The 18,842-nt window shown below is 41.7% G+C and overlaps 2 protein-coding genes across 3 annotated transcripts; one reads left to right on the top strand and one right to left on the bottom strand.

Annotated features, from left to right (window-relative positions):
• The first annotated feature begins 2,492 nt into the window (after nt 1-2,492).
• CHCHD10 (coiled-coil-helix-coiled-coil-helix domain containing 10) lies at nt 2,493-8,761 on the top strand. Of its 2 annotated transcripts, none has more exons than XM_075262568.1 (4): nt 2,493-2,659; nt 4,218-4,431; nt 7,669-7,828; nt 8,616-8,761. In XM_075262568.1, the coding sequence occupies exons 1-4, from the start codon at nt 2,616-2,618 to the stop codon at nt 8,633-8,635; spliced, it is 438 nt and encodes a 145-aa protein (XP_075118669.1). In that variant the 5' UTR covers nt 2,493-2,615; the 3' UTR covers nt 8,636-8,761. The 2 variants fall into 2 exon arrangements, with proteins under 2 accessions (XP_075118669.1, XP_075118661.1); XM_075262560.1 differs by lacking the exon at nt 2,493-2,659 and adding an exon at nt 2,875-3,017.
• A 2,936-nt stretch (nt 8,762-11,697) lies between these two features.
• Nucleotides 11,698-15,944, bottom strand: C1H22orf15 (chromosome 1 C22orf15 homolog). The gene is made up of 5 exons (XM_075262548.1): nt 15,870-15,944; nt 15,467-15,553; nt 14,152-14,274; nt 13,806-13,880; nt 11,698-11,932 (listed from the first exon to the last, which is right to left on the bottom strand). Exons 1-5 carry the CDS (start codon nt 15,892-15,894, stop codon nt 11,787-11,789), a joined length of 456 nt encoding a protein of 151 aa, XP_075118649.1. The 5' UTR covers nt 15,895-15,944; the 3' UTR covers nt 11,698-11,786.
• Between the last annotated feature and the right edge of the window lie 2,898 nt (nt 15,945-18,842).

Below are 18,842 nucleotides of genomic sequence, written 5' to 3'. Positions count from 1 at the left end.
GGTCTCTCATTATTAAACTCTGGGGTCTGAAAAGACCCCAGAGTATAATTGCTCATGGATGGTCCACAATCATACCTCCCAAACGTCTCGGATTCTGTGGGACAGTCCCAGATTCAGGGTCATGTCCTGTGGAGGTATGTCCCGGATTCCACTCATTTGCATCTGGAGAGGACGCAGATGAGTTGAATACAATGATGAAGCAGGAGTGAACAGCCCCCACCTCACCACTATGTCCCTGTGCTCAATTGTTCCCAGAAAGGAGTAGCTCCTGGTAGGTATGATGACACAGGAAGGGGAAGGGCCTCTACAAGGAGGGAGGAGGCTATTGTATCACAGCTCTGTGCTCTATAGAGGAAACAGGAGCTGACCAGGTGAAGATGGAGAACAGAAAGCAGTGAGGACTGGATGATGGAAAGGGATTGTTTTATATGGTTCTACATGTTGGAGAAGGCTGAGGGAGTGATGTATTTACATGGTATTGCATATTGAAGAAAGAATGATGTTTCACGTGGGACTGTATCCTGGAGGGTCTGCGGGATTGGATTGATGTTTAGAGTGGGATAGGAGTCCCTGAGGTGACGTTGGCATCGAAGGATACAGGGCCCTTTGGATTCTGCTGGCATCTAAAGGAAGGCAGGGATGCTAGTGGTGCTTCTGGCATCTAAAGGGGGGCAGGGGTCTTTGGGTTGCTGTTGGTATCTAAGGGGGGGGCATAGGTCCTTGGGGTGCTGCTGGAATTTAAGGGGGCAGGGGGCTGTGGAGTGCTGCTGGCAACTAAGGGGGGCAGGGTGCTTCTGGTATCTAAGCGGGGCAGAGGTCATTGGGGTGCTGCTGGCATCTAAGGGGGATAGGGGTCCTTGAGGTGCTGCTGGCATAAAGGGGAAGGTCCAGAGGTCCTCTGGGTGCTTCTGTCATCAGCGGGGGTCATTCTGGTATCTAAAGGGGGAGGGGGCTAGCGGTTCTTTAGGTGCTTCTGGCATGTAATTGAAGCAGGGGACCTTGGGTTGTTGTTGGCATCTAAGTGGTGTGCTGCTGACAAAGTTAGGGGGTAGGGGTCCTTGATGTGCTTCTGGCATCTAAAGGGTGGAGGCAGTGGTCCTAGGGGTGCTGCTAGCATCTAAGGGGGTGTCCTTCTGGCATCTAAAGGGGGGCCAGCGATCCTTTAGGTGCTTCTGGCATGTACAAGGGTCCTTGGGATGCTATTGGCATCTAAGGGGGATACTGCTGGCATGGATAGGGGGCAGGGATCCTTGAGGTGCTGCTGGCAGCTAAAGGGTGTGGGTGGAGGCAGGGGTCCTTGTGGCGCTGCTGGCATTTAAGGGGGTTGGACAAGGGTCTTTGTTGTGCTGCTGGCATCTAAAGGGGGCAGGGGTGCCATTGGCATCATAAAATGAGGGCATGAGTTCACGGTGCTTCTGGCATCTAAAGGGGTCTTTGCAGTGTTGCTGGCATCAGGTGGGGGGATGGGTACTTCTGGCATTTTAAGCAGGGCATGGGTCTTCTGGGTGCTGTTGGCATCTAAGGGGGATGCTTCTGACATGGATAGGGGGCACGGGGCAACTGGAGGGGAACATTAAACCTGGGGAGTATCTGGAGGAGAACATTAAAATGGGGGCAACTGGAGGAGGACTTTAAACTGGGGCAAACTAGAGGGGGACATTAAACCGAGGGCAACTATTGGAGGACATTAAGCTAGGGGCATCTTGAGAGGGACTAATCTCTAGTTGCCCAGTGTTTAATGTCCCCCTCCAGCTGCCCTCATAGTTTAATGTCCTCCTCTGGTTGCCCCCACGGTTTCATGTCCCCCACCAGCCAACCCCACAGTTTAATGTCCCTCTCCAGCTACCCCAGTTCAATGTCCCCCTCTAGTTGCCCCAAGGGCATCTGGAGGCGGACAATAAACTGTCGGTGCACTTGGAGAGAGACTTTATTTTGTGGGGTCAATTTGAGGAGAACATTATAATGTGGGGGTATATAATATTAGGGTTATTGTGTTGGGAGCACAAAAAGGAATGGATTGGAATGAGAGGAGTCAATTTAGAAGTTGTAGGTGCTAAATTTGCCACAGCGCACCTCAGATTTTGTCCCTCTTTCGGTCCTTTTAAAGTTGAGAGGTATGCATAGGTAACATACTGGACATATATAGATGACCATGCAGGAAAGATAAATGTTTATAGGAAATATACTGGACACATATAGATGACTATGCAGGAAAGATACTGATACACGTATATAGCAAATATACTGGACAGATACAGGTACCATGCAGGAAACAAACAGGACACATATAGAACTATATAGAAAACATACAGGAGTTATATAGGCAGTATACAGGAAATATACCGCACACATATAGACACTAGGTCAGCTATGCAGTGAGTGCTGGTAGGGGGCTTCTATACATTACTTGTACCCCATTGGTGAGGCCCTGGCAGTGCCCACCCTGCCTCTGCACATAACTGGTCACGCTGGAGATAGACCGGTTACAGCTCATGACGTCATTAGCCGGCGCCGGCTGGAGGATTTTGGAAGTGCGAAGTTTCCCGAGCTCAGGACGAGCTGTCACAGCCGTGTCACTGTCTCCAGAGCAGTGAGTGAGTGTCCTAGAGGTCAGCATGCCCCGCGGTAGCCGCAGCGTCCCTTCCCGCACAGCGCCCAGGTAAGAGGATCTGAAGTGCGCTAAGTACAGGACAAGGTCACCTCATATCCTTGGGGTAATGTCACTGTGTGACCGGAGACATGTGTGACCTCTAGGAACGTGCAGCGCCTGGAAAAGCCAGGCATAATGGAAAGCCTTATATCTGTGTATATTGTAGATGGTCCTACTGACAGCTCAGCATTATTAGCATAGTGACCTGCACATTGCCATAGGAGAATATGAGTGTCACTGATTTATCCTAGGCCATTGTTAATAAGTCCCTGACTGGCAAAGGCGCATCGGAGTTATTAATGGGCTCCCACTTCTTAATAAATCTGACATGCCCCCATGGCACCAGAACTGAAGTCTATGCCCATCAGTAAGTGGCGTAGGTTTCATGTATAGCTTATGCCTGTCTTCCGTTACCACTGGGATAGGTGTGTTTTAAGGGAAAAACCTTTTTCATTGATTTTTTTTTTAAAGCCCAGTTATATGATTTATCTTCTGTGTCCTAACCAGACTTTGAGACATATGGCTCGGTGGTTAGCTCTGTCACCTTGCAGCACTGGGGTACTGGGTTTAAATCTGACCAAGGACAATATCTGCCAGGAGCTTGTATGTTCTTCCTGCATTTGGATGGCTTTTCGTTCCACATTCCAAAGACTTTTGCCTGGTTCACATCTGCATTTGGTAATTTGTTCGGGGAATGCGCATGGGGACCTCCCCAAAACGGACTACTAAACGCACTGGCCAAGGGTGTGCAGTGAAAGCACATGGACCCCATAGACTATAATGGAGTCCGTGTGCTTTCCGCATGCTGCCCATATGAATAATGCGAACATGAAAGTAGATCACAATCTACTTTTCTGTCTGCATGTTCCGTGTGGAGAGTACACGGACCCCATTATAGTCTATGGGGTTCGCGGGCTTTCCCTGCACACAGCTTACCATTCAGGGGGTCCCTATGTGGACTCCCCAAATGGATTACCAAACACAGATGTGAGAGCCCTATATGGACAGGTACTGACAATGTCTGGAAAGCACTGTGGAATATGTTGGTGCTATATAATCAAAATCTATATTGGAGCTAAGTTGCAGGTAGGGTAAGATTTTTGAAAGTCTGATGTGGAGTTGTTAAGCTAATGGACAAACATGGAACTATATTTATGGTTTATAATGGACAGTGGAGGATTCTTTTGTTCTGTATGCGGCTATATGGAAATATGGCTCTGTTGTCCATCAGTAAATTAAGTTTTCAGCAGATTTGCTCAGTTTTAGTTACAGGATTATGTCCCATTGTGGAAATAAAATGTATAATATATATGACTGATCATACAGCTGTGTGAGGGTACACAACTGAACAGCCTTTGTGAACTGCTGTATAGGCTTCTCCTTTAAGTAATTTTATGGGAGCATAACTCTACAGGGGAATCTGATGAAACATTCCACAATTTATTTATCTATTTTTTTTTTTTTTTTTAAATCTTGTATGAAATTTGTCAATAAACATTTCCGTGTGCTCACATTTGATAAAAAAATGTTTTGTTTTAGTGACTTCTCTTTCCGTTTGTTTTTACAGCCCTGCTAGTACTCATGCTCCAGTCCCCGCACATCCACCACCTTCTGCTGTATCCACAGCTCCAGCCCCATCCCAGGGACCTGGGCTAATGGCGCAGATGGCTACTACAGCAGCAGGTGTGGCAGTGGGGTCAGCAGTTGGACATGTCCTTGGTGGCGCGCTCACTGGTGCTTTCAGCGGTGGAAGCTCTGAGCCTGCTAAGCCAGCTGTTCAGGTCAGTATCAAAATATGTGTATATATATATCAGTTAGTTCATCTCTAAAGATATTATCTCGTGAAAAATCTGGTTTCTGACAACTCATTGCAAGCTCTAGAAGTTCATGCTATTCTTGTTAATCTGTGGCAGGCACTCTTTTTGTGCCAATCTACAGGAGAACCTCATTCCAAAATCAGCAGTCCTCCATAACTTAGGAGGGAATGGCTGCCCATCACTTGGTAGCTCATCAAAGCATTTATCTATACAGAAAATTGTATTTTCCCTGCAGTGTTGAGGACTGACCAGCATCTCCTTATTGCTTACCACCAAAGGCTTGCTATCAAGAAATAAGCGGTAGATAGAAGGGAGTAACACATGACTGCGGGATGTGACTATGCAGGCTTTGTAGACTGTTACTATGGAGACACAAACAAACTTTGCAAAGTTGCTTTATATAGTTTTTATTTTATCTGTATCAAAGAAGTAAAATGCTTGGTTAGAAGGTGTACTAACCCTTGAAATGCCTCTTGCTGAGCAATGTCTTCAGTGTTCCAGTGCAGAAAGTGCCTGTAACATATTGTACAATTCAGTTAAATATTAGCTTGGAGCCTGATCATCCTGAAATTGTGTAACACAAGTTAAAATGAGATGGAGTCACATGAGGCTCACCTTGGCTGTAACTAATTTGAAGAGGATCAAAGCCCAGGCCAGACCTCTCCAAATATGGCATATATTGCGTAACCCAATAACATTGTACTAATGTCCTGTTTTGGATGACATGACAGGTCCCATCGCAAGTTTATAACAGGTTGATTTGTTATTAACCCTTTTTGCCTATTGTTTCCCATTTGCATTCAATTAATGGGCTGTGATGTACCAAATAGGGATCAAAAAAGTGAACTCCATCCCTGATTCCCTATAAACAGGACTTTCACATGTCCCAAAAATTAGAGCTGTAAAAGAAACTTTTGTAAAATATGCTATTTAAGAAATATGGTTCCTTTTCCGTTTCTCCAGCTCAGTTACTTTTTACATATTAGTGCATAGAGAGGGGAGGAGAGGGCAGCCTGGAAAACCTACACAATTAACTGCAGCTTCTACACTATGAGGCGGGGTTTACATGGAAATTTTTTTTTTTTTTTTTTTTGCTGAGTAACTGCATGTGATTTGTAATTATAGTAATGAGAAGGAGATGTCACCTGTATGCTAAAAGTCAGTACACTGACATGGGTGATATGCATAGTAATCTGCTACTCATTAATACAGTTAAGAACCTCATGCAGTTCTTCAGCAAACCCCCCCCCCCCAAACCCAGTATAGGGTGCTGATACACTACGTACCGAACACAGTTCTAACTGCAATCAGTTCAGGGTCACGTGCCCTATCTTATAAGTAAGTGAAACACTGACGAAGTCCCGACTACTGTGAATTTTGCTGATAATGAAGTTAGTAATGAGAAATAGCCTAGCGTTAATCCTTGCTTTACTTACTAGTGATGACATCTGTGGCCTCAGAAGTGACTGCACTTATAACTACATCCATGTACATAGTGTGTCACCCCACCCCCATAGTAATGAGAAATAGCCTGGAATTAATCAGTGTTTCACTTTTAGTGATGACACTTGTGGCCTCAGAACTGAGTGCAGTTATAAGAGTACAGAGTATGTCACCATCTTAAATCAGGGAGCTATTTTAATACTGCAGAATTTCAAGATAAAAGCCTATCATATCACAGAATGAAGCAATAAGCCAGTTAACAGCCTCCTACTCCCCCCTCCCTCTCCATAGACTGCTGTGTGTGAGCCTGATACTGATACAGATTCTGTTAATGAACTGACTGAGTGATGATAAGGAGGAGGAGAGCAACCTAATAAGTGGAGAAGGGAAAAGATTTCTTTGGGGTAAGGCCCCACATAGCAATGCCACAGAAACGCATCACATTTTTCTTAGTGATTTCGCAGACTTTTCCTCTACGGTCTTTCTACCACTTTTATACCGATATGGAAAACGCAAGCATTTGTGGGTATAATTGACATGCTGCGGCAGATTTTTGCTCTGCAGTGTGTGGATGGTGTTGGGGGAACACCCCGGGGTAAATGCCATCGGTATCCGAATCTGGAAAAATGTGTTATGTCGCGAGATCGGGAAATCACAGACATACACTCAAATGTTGTATTCAAGTGATCTCATTTAATGGCGGGAAAAAAGGTAGTTTAAGTACAATTCAGACAAAGAGCTGGCTTGGCTATTCTAATTAGTATAACATTGGTTATAAGGAGTAAGGGGCCACACGGTGGCTCAGTGGTTAGCACTACAGCCTTGCAGCGCTGGAGTCCTGGTGTTCAAATCCGACCAAGGGCAAAAAAAACCAAAAACCATCTGCAAGGAGTTTGTATGTTCTCCACGTGTTTGCATGGATTTCCATCCCATATTCCAAAGACATACTGATAGGGAAAAATGTACATTGTGAGCTCAATGTGGGGCTCACAATCTACATTAAAAAAAAAAAAAAAAAAAAAAAAAAAAAAAAAAAAAGGTTATAGAGTTATAAGTCTGGCACATAACCATTGACTGAAGCCTAATGTAATCTGCATCTCATTATAACTTTCCAAACTGGGATGGACTTTCTCACGAACCAAAGAAAGATACAAAACACTTGTGTGAGCTGACATATTATATATAATATATATATATATATATATATATATAATATATATCTCTCATGGCAAAAGAGGTAAAGAGACGTGCTGGTGCCAGACAACTCCAGCCTTGGAGATAACTGAACAATGGCCTACTGAAAATTCCAGCATCGCTTCACACTCTCAATGACCTCACCTCATAGTATATATGTTAGGATACAATATGGATAACATATTAGAAAATGGAGTTTATAGAACAAAATGGCGTATATAGAGATACATGACTATACTTGCCCCTCACAATGGGATTAGACTTTGCAAGTAATGTAAGACAGTGTCTTTTTTTTTTTTTTTTTTTTTTTTTTTTGTGGTGTTTCTCCTGCGGACAAAACTGTGTTTTTGCAATATGGGGTCCCAGCTTTAATAAGATATAGTACAAGGTTTCTTAAATTAACCTTTAGTATTTATTTATGAAAAGTTCTTTTATGTAGTTGTTATAAAATCCGCTTTCAGTCATGCAGTATGTGTTACTATCAGTTCTTACTTTTCATAAACTATTATTTTTTTGCTCCTTTTTTCATATATTGCTGATAACCATCTTCTTTTAATTCTGTAGGAGCCTCCAAAGCCCCCTGCTTATACTCAACAGCCTCAGTCCCAATATGGCCCCTGTCACTATGAAATGAAGCAGTTCTTGCATTGTGCTACCACAGAGAGTGACCTTACCCTGTGTGAAGGATTTAGTGAAGTTTTAAAGCAGTGTAAATCCAACTATGGTGAGTGGAAGGAAGATCCTTAAAGCTAAAGACTGATGTGTAAACGCAGCGTTTTTTTGTTGCAGATTTTGCTGTGGTTTTCTTTGAGCCAAAGACTGCTCTCACACGGAGTAACGCTTCGCTCATTCTGACACGTAAACACGTGTCAGAGTGAGTACAGTAAAACAGAATCCCATTGACTTCAATGGGTTCGGTCTTAAGTGTGATACGCATTGAACTCAATGGGAGTCTTTTTGATCTATTGCTTTCAATGTGATATGCGCGTAAGATCGGCACCCATTGAAGTCAATGGGATTCTGTTTTACTGTGCATTACTCCGTGTGAAAGCAGCCAAAGTCAGGAAAATATAAAGGAAGCTCTTAGACATTTTCCTTCAGTTAAATCCACTGCTGACTTTGGCTCAAAAAAACCACAGCAAAATCTGAAACATAACGCTGCGTTTCTGCAACGTGGAGCTGTAGCCTAAAAGGGATTATAGATTGTGGGACTATATACTATCACAAGGTAAAATGCTTGTGAGACTGCTCTGTTATGAGAGTCATTACTTCGTGTGATAGCTACTACAATAGCAGGCCGAAGTCTCACTGATCAGAGGTGTCAGAGAGATATCTGGTTGGCTATTGCCAGCTTTACACATTACATCATTGGCGTTTCGTCAGTAATCTAATGCGGATTATCAATAGGGTGATTACAGCAGGAGATGTAAAGAAGATTGGTTGAGGTAGGTCAACACTTCTTACAGTACACAGTTTTCTAAATTGTAACTTTATTTTTTTGTCGTTTGCAGGTGTCTCCTCTCTCTTGTGACAGCGGTCATTTGTCCAGCTGGACGCATACCTAGATGAAGCCACAGTCACACTGAACTCTTTATCTGCTTTTAATATAATATTTTGAATTAGAGTAACAAATAAATCTACATATATTTATATTTAATCCTGCGGTATTGTGTTTGTGTTGTCATTGAACGTGTTTCAACCGGGAAATAAGGTTTGTGTGATTGACAATGTCTGTAAAGTGCTCTGGAATATGTTGGCGCTATACAAGCAAGATAATTGGCCGCGTTTCCTTGACCAACAACAGCTTGGCTAAGGGCGGGTTCACACATGAGCCAAGAGAAACTGGACAGAAGACGGAAACCCGGCGGTCAGTTTTCAAACCTGACTGCCTGTGAGCTTCTGGTCTCCGCGGGAAAACTTTTTTTTTTTTTTTTTTTTTTTTTTTTATCCGGACACAAAGTCCTGCATGTCCGACTTTGTGTCCAGTTAAAAAAAACGGTTTCGCAGCGGAGAGGCAAAAGACGTTCTCGGGCGGTCACTTTGCAAACCCATTCAAGTGAAACCGGGCACAGGTGTGAACCCACCCTAAGCTGAACTTACACGTTGTCCATCTGAGTCATAGTCTGTCCAAGAAATGTGGCCATCATATGAATTGCGTTTCCTGATCTGAACATGTCTATGTTAATTCAGGCCAAGCAGTATAATATATTTCTCCCTTCTGCTCAATCCACTCCTGGTTTTGGCTCAAAAAGCTGCAGCAAAATCTGCAACAGAAAAAGCTGTGTTTCCACAATATGGGGCCTTAACTTAAAGAGTTTTCTGATTTTATTTTAATAAGGCTTAGACATTGTATGTCTCAATAGTCGCATTATAATTTCTTAGCTTGTTGTCAATGAATATAAACATTTATGAGAATAAAAAAGTAATCTACCTGTATAGCCAATGCTTATCACAGCTAAGAGTTTTGCAAATATGTCTATATAGTTTTCCAAACAGATATTGGATGTTGTGTCATTCATTTAAATAATTAAAAAAAAACACTAGTTGTACATAAATAGAATTTAGAAGGCCTAGTTCACACGGGGATCTGCGTGAACACATTCCGTCGCGGCTTTCCGCTCTGGAATAGTCCCAAATGAATGGGCCTAGTCTGGAATGTGCTGTTGTGAGGCGGATGCCACTGCTGAATCAGCTGCGGAATCCACCTGAAGAAAGGGCAGCTCGCTTCTTTTTTCCACGAGCAGGAACAAACCGCTAGCAGAAAAAAGAACGCTAGCTGTCTATATAGACCTCTATTGTGAGGGGGCGGATTTTGAGAAAGATTCCGCGTCAAAATCCGCCCCCTCTTGCCCCGTGTGAATGTGCCTGAACTGTGGAAACAAATTGTAATGCAATGCTATCATATACCGTATATAACATCATCTATATTTTCTTTTGATGAAACTTAATTCTATATGTGGGTATTTAATGATCCATTAGTTATCACTCAACCAAATAAATAGTACAGCTAAATGTAAGAAACCTTGTACTACATTGCGAAAACGCAGTAAAATAAATAAATAAAATGCTGCACTTTGCAATACTTGCAAAGTCGATGTGATTCTGGCTAATCCTATCCACACATTGCAGAAAAAATTATACCTGCTGACATTTTCTGTATAGCTATAATACGGACAGAAAGTCCACAGAGGAAAACTCTGTGAAATCGCAAAAGAAAATAAAAGCTGCAGCATTTTTCGGCTGTGGCTTGATACGTGGGGCCTTTTTTTTTTTTTTATATCAAGTCATCAATATAAAATCAGCGAGGTCTGACACCCTGCACCAAAAATGGAGCCAGAAGCAACTAGCTCTGTGCTCTTGTGTAGTGGCTAAAATAAAACACTGCAACTTCGCTTCCATTCAAGTGAATTGGAGTTGGACTGCAGTAACTGGTGTGGCCACTACACTGAGAAAAGCGCTGTCTGCTTCCTCTTCCATTCTCTGTGTATAAACTGTCAAGAACAGTTGATTTGGGGTTCAGGGTGTTCAATCCCCATTGATCTGCTTTTGAAGACTTGACTTATCAATCTTATATCCATATTATATCTTGACTTATCATCGATATTTTTAGCCTGGGACTTTTATTTATTGATTATTAATGAAATCTTGAGCAGAAAATTACAATGAGTTGCAAAAACAATGAAAACCTATTAAGGCTAAGGCCCCATGTTATGGAAACGCAGTGTTTTTTTGTTGTTGCAGATTTGGCTGCAGTTTTTTGAGCCAAAGTCCGGAGTGTATTTAACAGAAGGGAAATGTCTAAAGGTCCATTCACACGAAGGAAAATGGTGAGGAATTTGGTGTGGAATTTTCCACGTGGAAAAAAAAGCCTCCCATTGATTTCAATGGGTTCTGCTAGCTTTTTTTGCTTTGCCATATACATAGTCCTACAAGTCCAGCTTGTTTAATAGACAGACAACACCGTCAGTACAGAGCATTGCTAGCTTGATTGGGGAACTATAGACAGTGTGTCCCTGTACAATTGGACATCATATGTGTGCTCTTGACTGCAGTGCTTTATACCATATATCCCAGAATTTACAATATTGGGGAGGACGTCTTGGTGCTCTAACCAAGCATATGCTAAGTGTTTGCTAGTGGGTTACACCCCACCTCTCCATACATGATATATCATCCGATATTGGGTGATTAAAATTTTGACCATTGGTGACTGTGTGAGAGAAGTGCATCAGTACATCCGGATACCATCATTCTGGGTGTATATATATAGATACACCGTTTGTCTCACATTTTTTATTACACATTTGTTTTTCTTTTTGTTTTTTATCTTAAATATCATTAAAAGTTATATTTTAGATTTAATTTTTCTCTGACACTCCTGACTTTAGCTCAAAAACACGCAGCAAAATCTGCAACAAAAAATGTGAAAGAAATGTGAAATAAAATGTTCTTATTCGCTTGTATCACAGATACCCATGTATCCTCATATTGTTGACATTCATCTTAAGGGTAGGTTTTCAGTTATTCTGCTTGTTCTATTATTAGGAGAGTCCAATCTGATGGTCATATGAAGTGACGAGGAACTTACACCGGTCAGTAGTTCCAATTGTACAGATTGTCAATTTTGGTTATTTCTACTGAAACGTTTATGAATTTAATTTTCTACATGGCTGGTTTAGTCTTCAGGCTAGCCGGCTCTTGGGCTGAGAAGCTGCTCTTGTTTTTGTTGGAGAAGAAAAAGGCGTTTCCTTAGGGGTTCGAACTTTCTTTTGGACAGAATTGCGGCTCTTGTCTCGTATATGGGGATTAGAGAGCTTCTGCAAACGTTCTGCATAAGAAAACAATGATAATTGCTGATATTAGTATTTACTTGAAAGTTCAATTTCATGACTTTATGTTACAAAATATATTAGATTGATAGAATATTGTCTATCTAATAGTACAGGACAGATTAAGATCCAGCCTGCTTGCTCATATAAGAGCCATGGCAGGCTCAATACACAATGGACTGATAGCATATTACATGCAATTCATCATTGGGGCATTCTTTATACAGAGTGTTAAATAGCTGTGCCATATAACAAATTATAGTGGGTTTGTGGCATACTTGGTATTGTGGTTAAATTAGACACTGGTTTCCATATAGCATACATGCTCAATGACTAAATCAAATGGAATAAAATCTAATGCCTCTGGCAATACTTAGCAAACTGCTCTGACCCTTTGTTCCCCATAGTTACTATAGCAATGTGAACTGTCTGACCCTGAGCTGGTATTAATAATCTGTTCAAGTAAAACATTTTAAAGGGGTTGTCCCATCTCAAGGATCCTATTTATACTGGTAGCTTATGTAAATTGAAGCCTTTTCTAAATATATTGCTTTAGAAATTCAGCTTTTTTTTTCTGCAATATGACCTTATTCCTCCTATTGTTTACACAGTGTTGCTATAACCACGGACCTGGGTGATAGGACAAGTGACGTCACTTACTCAGCGCAGTTGTTCAGCTAAATGCACTTTGCTGATAAAGCTGAGTCTGTTATCTCTTTAAGTAAACACACAGATAACACTGAGTCTGTTCTGTACAAGAATCTTCAGATTATCTGACCTGCAGAAGTCTGTGTGTCCGTTCAGCAGTAGGGAAATACATGAAGTGAGAAGCAGATACTGCGCACAGCCTGGCTGAAAGGCTGATATGGGGGAACCCCTTTAAGTCTTAAGCCCCAGAAAAGAAGCTTTTTTTCCCCCTCCCTTCTGTTTAATCCACGCTCAAAAAACTGCAACAGAATCTGTAACAACAAAAGCTCCTTTCCCACAATGTGGGGCCTCAGCCTAAAGGAGTTTTCCAATTAAATAAAATTCAATAAAATATGTTGAAATTGGGTTTTGTAACATAAAATAGTGATGACCTACTGTCACTGATCTCTGTGCCGCTCTAGTTTGGCTGGCCTGGTCCCGGGTGGAAAATGGTGTTTTTGTCCCTGTTACTTTTTTGCATGTCAAAAGTGTTCAGGGGCACCATAGGCATCAATGCCTACAATCTAAATCCTCTCTGATTTAATCCTTCAGATGTATTGGTCAAATGTGACCAAGACCTTTGAAGATATGAGATGCGTGGGAACCACCATGTTGCCTTGGATGATCAATCACACACAGCAGTATCCTGAGGTGGTGATCCATTTCCTTGACAGCCTATTGCAGTGTCCCTGACTTATCATTGCTATGCTCCCAATACAGAATGCCCCCCAGAGGGACTAAAAATAAATTTGTTTTTAAACAATATTACATTTTAGATTATTTAAAAAATAAGGAAAAAAAATTATATATAATCACCCCCTTTCCCTAGATCGCATATAAATTTGAATAAACATAAACACATGAATCATCCCCCATTCAAAAATGCCAAAACTATGAATGCCTAAAAATATTCATCCCATAAGGTGAAGGCCAAAGCAGGAAAAGAATCAAAATGGCCAAGCTGTCTTGGAAGGTAAGGAATAAAAAAAATGAAAATGCAAAAACTAAAAATGGTTGTGGTGGGAAGAGGTTTAAACTAGAGTTGAAAACACTTGTCTTTATAAAGCTGTCTGATATTTGTGATCTGTAAATGGCAGACCCTTCTCCTCCGTGCACTGTAAGCTGCCACCAGCCCTTCTTTTCAGCTCTGTTGTAAATGTACTTTTGGAGTGAATGATTTCTTACCTGCTAACTCTGGATGACGTTTTGACAGATTCTCCAGCAAGGACTCATAGCGTGCTGGCTCAGATCCTTCACTACCTACAAATTAAAAGAGCAAAGTCAGGACATGAATTGCTAGATGTTTGGTTGGATCACTTTATGTTTACTGATCAGAAACTTCTTTGACAACTTTGCATTAATAAATACATTGGGGACAGTTTTCTGGTGTGAAGGTTTTGTGGCGCACCAGGACTAGTGAGCCTGTAGTTACGCCCCTAATACTCATTACTATTGCAGGTTGAGCTCAGTTATTCAGACATGCTGTTACATGGAAGTTACATAAAATTAAAAAAATTGGCATTTTACTTACGGATAATTTTCACCAAAACATAGGACTGTCGTTCCTTGAGGTAGTTAGTAGCAGTGTCTTGGCATCCTTCAAGATCACTGAGATTTATTAGGTTTCCAGACTCATCCAAGAGATCAATGGAAACTAAAGAGTAAACATGCAAAATGTCCATGTTATCTGATATATCTAACATAGAAAAGGATACAATGGGAAGAGGGGTTGGGTTCTGGCTAAAAACACCAAATGTTTTCAAGCATGAGGTCATACTTTACGGAAATACAATGAGAAGATAGCGTGTTATGTAACACAGCGCAAAGTGAACGAGAATTTATTAACCTCAACCAAACATTGAGGGAAAAAATGCTGTGGGAAAGCTGCATTATTAAAAACGAGTGTGTTTTTGAAAAACACAGGGAAGCAAAAATGATAAAATACAGAAGAAAAGCAGTGAACCATACAAGTGTTTTTGTTAAATTTTTTTCCCTCTGGGTGTTTTTTATTTGCGTTTCAATACATGCTTTAGCCATAAAGAGGTAATGCAAGGATAAAATGTGGCACCAATCTGAATCCTCTACAACCTGTTTGGCCCCATCACCTTAGACTGGGTGGGATCAGTATGAAAGGGGTTTTCTGGGCAAAAAAACTTTTTTTTTTTTTTTTTAAAGAGGTACTTTAGTAATGGGTTAATAAATGCACCAAATAACATTAGCAGTTTTTTAGTGATTTCTGAGCTTCTCTGGGAGCTCCTGGCATCTTCTGCATTTGTTTATTTGGCTATCTTCCACATTCCTCTCACACTCTTTCCACCTCCCTCTCTCAGACCTCCTCCCTGTTTCCTTAGCTGGTCCATGGACTATTTGCCCTACCTAACTAATTAACTCAGGGCTCATTCACATCTGTGCCCGATCTCCGTTCATACAGGTTTCCATTTCCTGCACAAAACTGAGCAGGAGACGGAAAGCTGCAGGACTCTTTTCAAACCCATTAATTTGAATGGGTTTGAAAGATGTCCGGCCGTGAGCGGCGGTGAGCATTTTATGCTCTCCACTGCAAAACTGGTTTTTTTTTTTTTTTTTTTTAAATCGGACACAGTCGGACATGCAGTACTCTGTGTCCGGTTTTAAAAAAAAATGGTATCACAGCGGAATGCATAAAACACTCACCGGCGCACACGGCAGGACCCGGTCTGACAGCTTTCCGTCTTCTGCATGCAGAAGACGGAAAGCTCAGAATGGACTCCGGGCGCTAGTGTGAACCTAGCATCACTCAGCCCCCCCACCCCACCCATACATAAAGGTGTACCTCATAATCCCTAGAATCCACAGTCATAACTCACCCTCAGGTCCACACCGACATTGATCCCTCAAGCTTTCGGCTAAATTCACAACCTTGCAGTTGGGATTCAATAAAATCTGATGATCAGCTGAAAAGAGATCATATTATTAGTCATTGGGAAGGTAAGCAGGAACTAGATTTTGCAGATTGATCTAGAAGGCAGCAAAGATTTGATGTATATAGTAAGTATAGAGGAATATATTGCAATTCCCTAATATAGGGTCATAGTACACACTTTAGTATAGAGCCCTCAATATACGTTATTTTCTGCTAAAATATGCCTTTTGCTTATAATTCCAGTCCAGTGTTGTGGACATTGCTTTGTCAACATGCATTGTGTGTATTGTGTTCATGGACATCACATAACATTCAAGGAAAAGCTCAAATAAAAATAATTGACTTACCTCCGAATTTCACAGTAATAAACATTTTCCACTCTGTTTTAGTCTTCACAAATAGTAGTTTTATAATTGTGACTTGTTTCTAGTTCTAAAATCTTCTGGCTACACTTCCTCTAAGGTTCTGGGGGAGCGTGAAACTACAGTGCTGCTTCTTACTGCTCATTGTTAACTGGCTCTGCAGAGAGTCAGGCCTTTTGTCTTGGTATCTAGGGAGGCAACAAAAGCTTGTGCCAAGAGGCATGTAATTATCCCCTATGGAGACTTGGAATGACACAGTGGGTAGAAGGTGTTGTACTTGTCATTCTATAACAACCAATAGACTGCTAAATACTGGAATGTATGCAACTGAAGTGACAACACTTGTTCTTCTGCCCTAACTATGTAACACCAGTTCCATAGATGATCAATGACTATATCATTTTCCTTGAGATAACTGTGGTGTGGTACTTTTTTCCTCAAACCTCTATAAGGAGAGTTAAGATTCATCCTGATACTTTAATGTATCTCTGTAGTCTGTAGGATCACGCTTAGTTTGTCCCATGGCCTTTGCTAGTAGTGGTAAGAACCTGAGCAAGACCACCCATTCCAATTTGACTGCATTGTTAGTAAAGGGTGAGAAACTGGCCCAGGGGTCATAGAAATGGTGAGGGGTGGGAAGCAAACGCCACACACTTCTGTCCTGTGAGCAACCACTCGTGGACCAGTTTGATTTTTGCTATGGCACCATTCTTTTTCTAAGTATACCCATACCTAGAGGGTCCAAAGGTGGGATATAATTTTTCTTATAGTAATCTCCAACTTCAGCCCACCCACTTCCACTTTGGCTCTGTCCATTTCCATCCATGTCCCTTTGTTCCCCCACACAATATAATACCATTATAGTAGCCTTTGACACTGTATCATGTTCTTTGTGGTGCCCAAACAGTATACCTCCCCCCTCATTGGGGACCTCACATTATAATATCCCCCTGAATGTGTCCCCAAGTTTTAATATCTCCTAAATATGCCTCACATTATAATTTGACCATGAATATTTCCTCACATTATAATGTCCCCCTTTTGGTACCCCCACATTATAATATGCCCCCAGAATATCCCTACACTATATAATCTATATCTACTAGTACTCCCACATTATAATGTGTCCCCAGAATATCCCTACACTATATAATGTATCTCTACTGCTGCCCCCACATTATAATGTTTCCCCAGCATATCCCTGCACTATATAATGTATCTCTACTAGTACTCCCACATTATAATGTGTCCCCAGAATATGCCTACACTATATAATGTCTCTCTACTGCTGCCCCCACAATATAATGTCCCCTTCCGGGGTCCAGAGGACACAGATGATTTGAAGCCAGGACCTACTGTCAATCAAGTCATAATCGAGAATTTAGCAGTGTGCCACTGAATCCTGCACCGTTGGGAAGTATGTACCATTGTCTTGAACATTTCTTGGGTAGCCAATGTTCATTGGGGAGGTTTTACTAATGCATATACTTAGATCCAGTCTGCATTTTGCTTTGTTTCACAGGTGTACCACAAGTGCCTACTGAAAAAACTAAAAAAGTGAAGTTAGTACATATTGTCAGACTTGGCATATGTGCCATACCAACAAAATGAGGATGCTATTATTTGTAAAAACACAAAAAACCCCTGTTCAGTTTTGAATGTACTGTGTGAATGGGAATTTACTAAATTTCTCTGATGTAGATATGTAAAACTGCATAAAATAGAAACTTGTGGACTGGATGGTCTGCGGTGCAAAAATGTAACTAAAACTAAAATAAATGCCAATACAAATTCAGGTACAAAGTTAGAGGGCTGACTCTAGATCCGTCACAGCTAAGTTTAGTTTTTATGTACTCAATAATATAGATAACATAGAGCAGGGATACTCTATAGGCACCTTGGTTAGTTGTGACTGAACTGAAGCATTTTGGAACCTAATGCCTATGTTCAGTACAGTGGAAATCAGGTGGCTTAATGGGGGTTGAAAGATGGGATCTACCTAGCAATGGTTAAAGTTCCTCCACCTTTGGCTAAGGCCCCACATAGTGGGCCACAGCAAAAAAGTGCTGCAGAAAAAAACACAACGGCATGGTTTTTCTCGCCGTACTTTTAATGAACAGTCTGCAGAGGATTACACACCAACAACGGATTAGCTAATTACCTACTGAAAGACCAGTCTTTGTGGACTTTCTGTCCGTATTACAGTGGACGCAGATATAATTGACATGCTGCGATTTTCAAAAAGAGATTCAAATTTTTTTCTGCAATGTGTGGATGGGCTTAGCCAGAATCCCGTCCATTGTGGGACCTAGCCTAAAACTGCATTAAACCATAAGGTATATTACTAGGTTTGAGCTGATCTTGAGATTTCAGGATCATTTTGAAAATCCGATTTCCGATCATTTTCCATCCGATCCCGATCCTAGTGCAAGTCAATGGGATTTTTTTAATGATCGAAAATCAGATTTTAAAAACGATCCTATTCACTACACAGCGTGGAGTCCAAAAATTGAAGGTTTCAATTTTTGGACTCCACACTGTGTAGTGATTAGAAAATCCGCTGGGTACTTAGTCCCCCCTGCTGTCCGGTTACCTGCACAGAACTGCTGCACCTCCCCAGAGCTCCCAGCCGTTGTTCTGTGTTCTTCTCTGTCATTCATACGCTGGCAGAGCGCCGTACGCGCCCCTGCCTCCCTAGGCTAGTGTTACTGATACTGGGAGAAGGAGGGGCTTGTGGCTTAGGAGAGTGTGGGCGGGTACAGGGCGAGGAAACGTGAGTGCATCATTCACGTCTCCCCTCTCAGTACCCGCCCACACTCTCCTAAGCCACAACAAGCCCCGCCTTCTCCCAGCATCTGTAACACTAGCTTAGGGAGCCGGGGCGCGTATGGAGCTCTTCTGGCGTGTGAATGACAGAGGAGAACACAGAGAACAACAGCCAGGAGCTCCAGGGAGCGG

Source organism: Leptodactylus fuscus, chromosome 1 (assembly GCF_031893055.1).
Source record: "Leptodactylus fuscus isolate aLepFus1 chromosome 1, aLepFus1.hap2, whole genome shotgun sequence".
Lineage (NCBI taxonomy): Eukaryota > Metazoa > Chordata > Amphibia > Anura > Leptodactylidae > Leptodactylus > Leptodactylus fuscus.
Note: the sequence above shows the minus strand (reverse complement) of the source record. Positions and strands in the feature narration are given on the sequence as shown.

Excerpts from the sequence above, each read along its gene's own strand:
- CHCHD10 (XM_075262560.1), top strand. The coding sequence starts at position 2,950 with ATGGGCTCCCACTTCTTAATAAATCTGACATGCCCCCATGGCACCAGA. Across the intron at positions 3,018-4,217 it reads ACTGAAGTCTATGCCCATCA|CCCTGCTAGTACTCATGCTC; the intron begins GTAAGTGGCGTA and ends TTGTTTTTACAG. Across the intron at positions 4,432-7,668 it reads CTGCTAAGCCAGCTGTTCAG|GAGCCTCCAAAGCCCCCTGC; the intron begins GTCAGTATCAAA and ends TTAATTCTGTAG.
- C1H22orf15 (XM_075262548.1), bottom strand. The coding sequence starts at position 15,894 with ATGTTTATTACTGTGAAATTCGGAG. Across the intron at positions 13,881-14,151 it reads TGTTTTGGTGAAAATTATCC|GTAGTGAAGGATCTGAGCCA; the intron begins GTAAGTAAAATG and ends TTTAATTTGTAG. Across the intron at positions 11,933-13,805 it reads ACGTCATCCAGAGTTAGCAG|AACGTTTGCAGAAGCTCTCT; the intron begins GTAAGAAATCAT and ends TTTCTTATGCAG.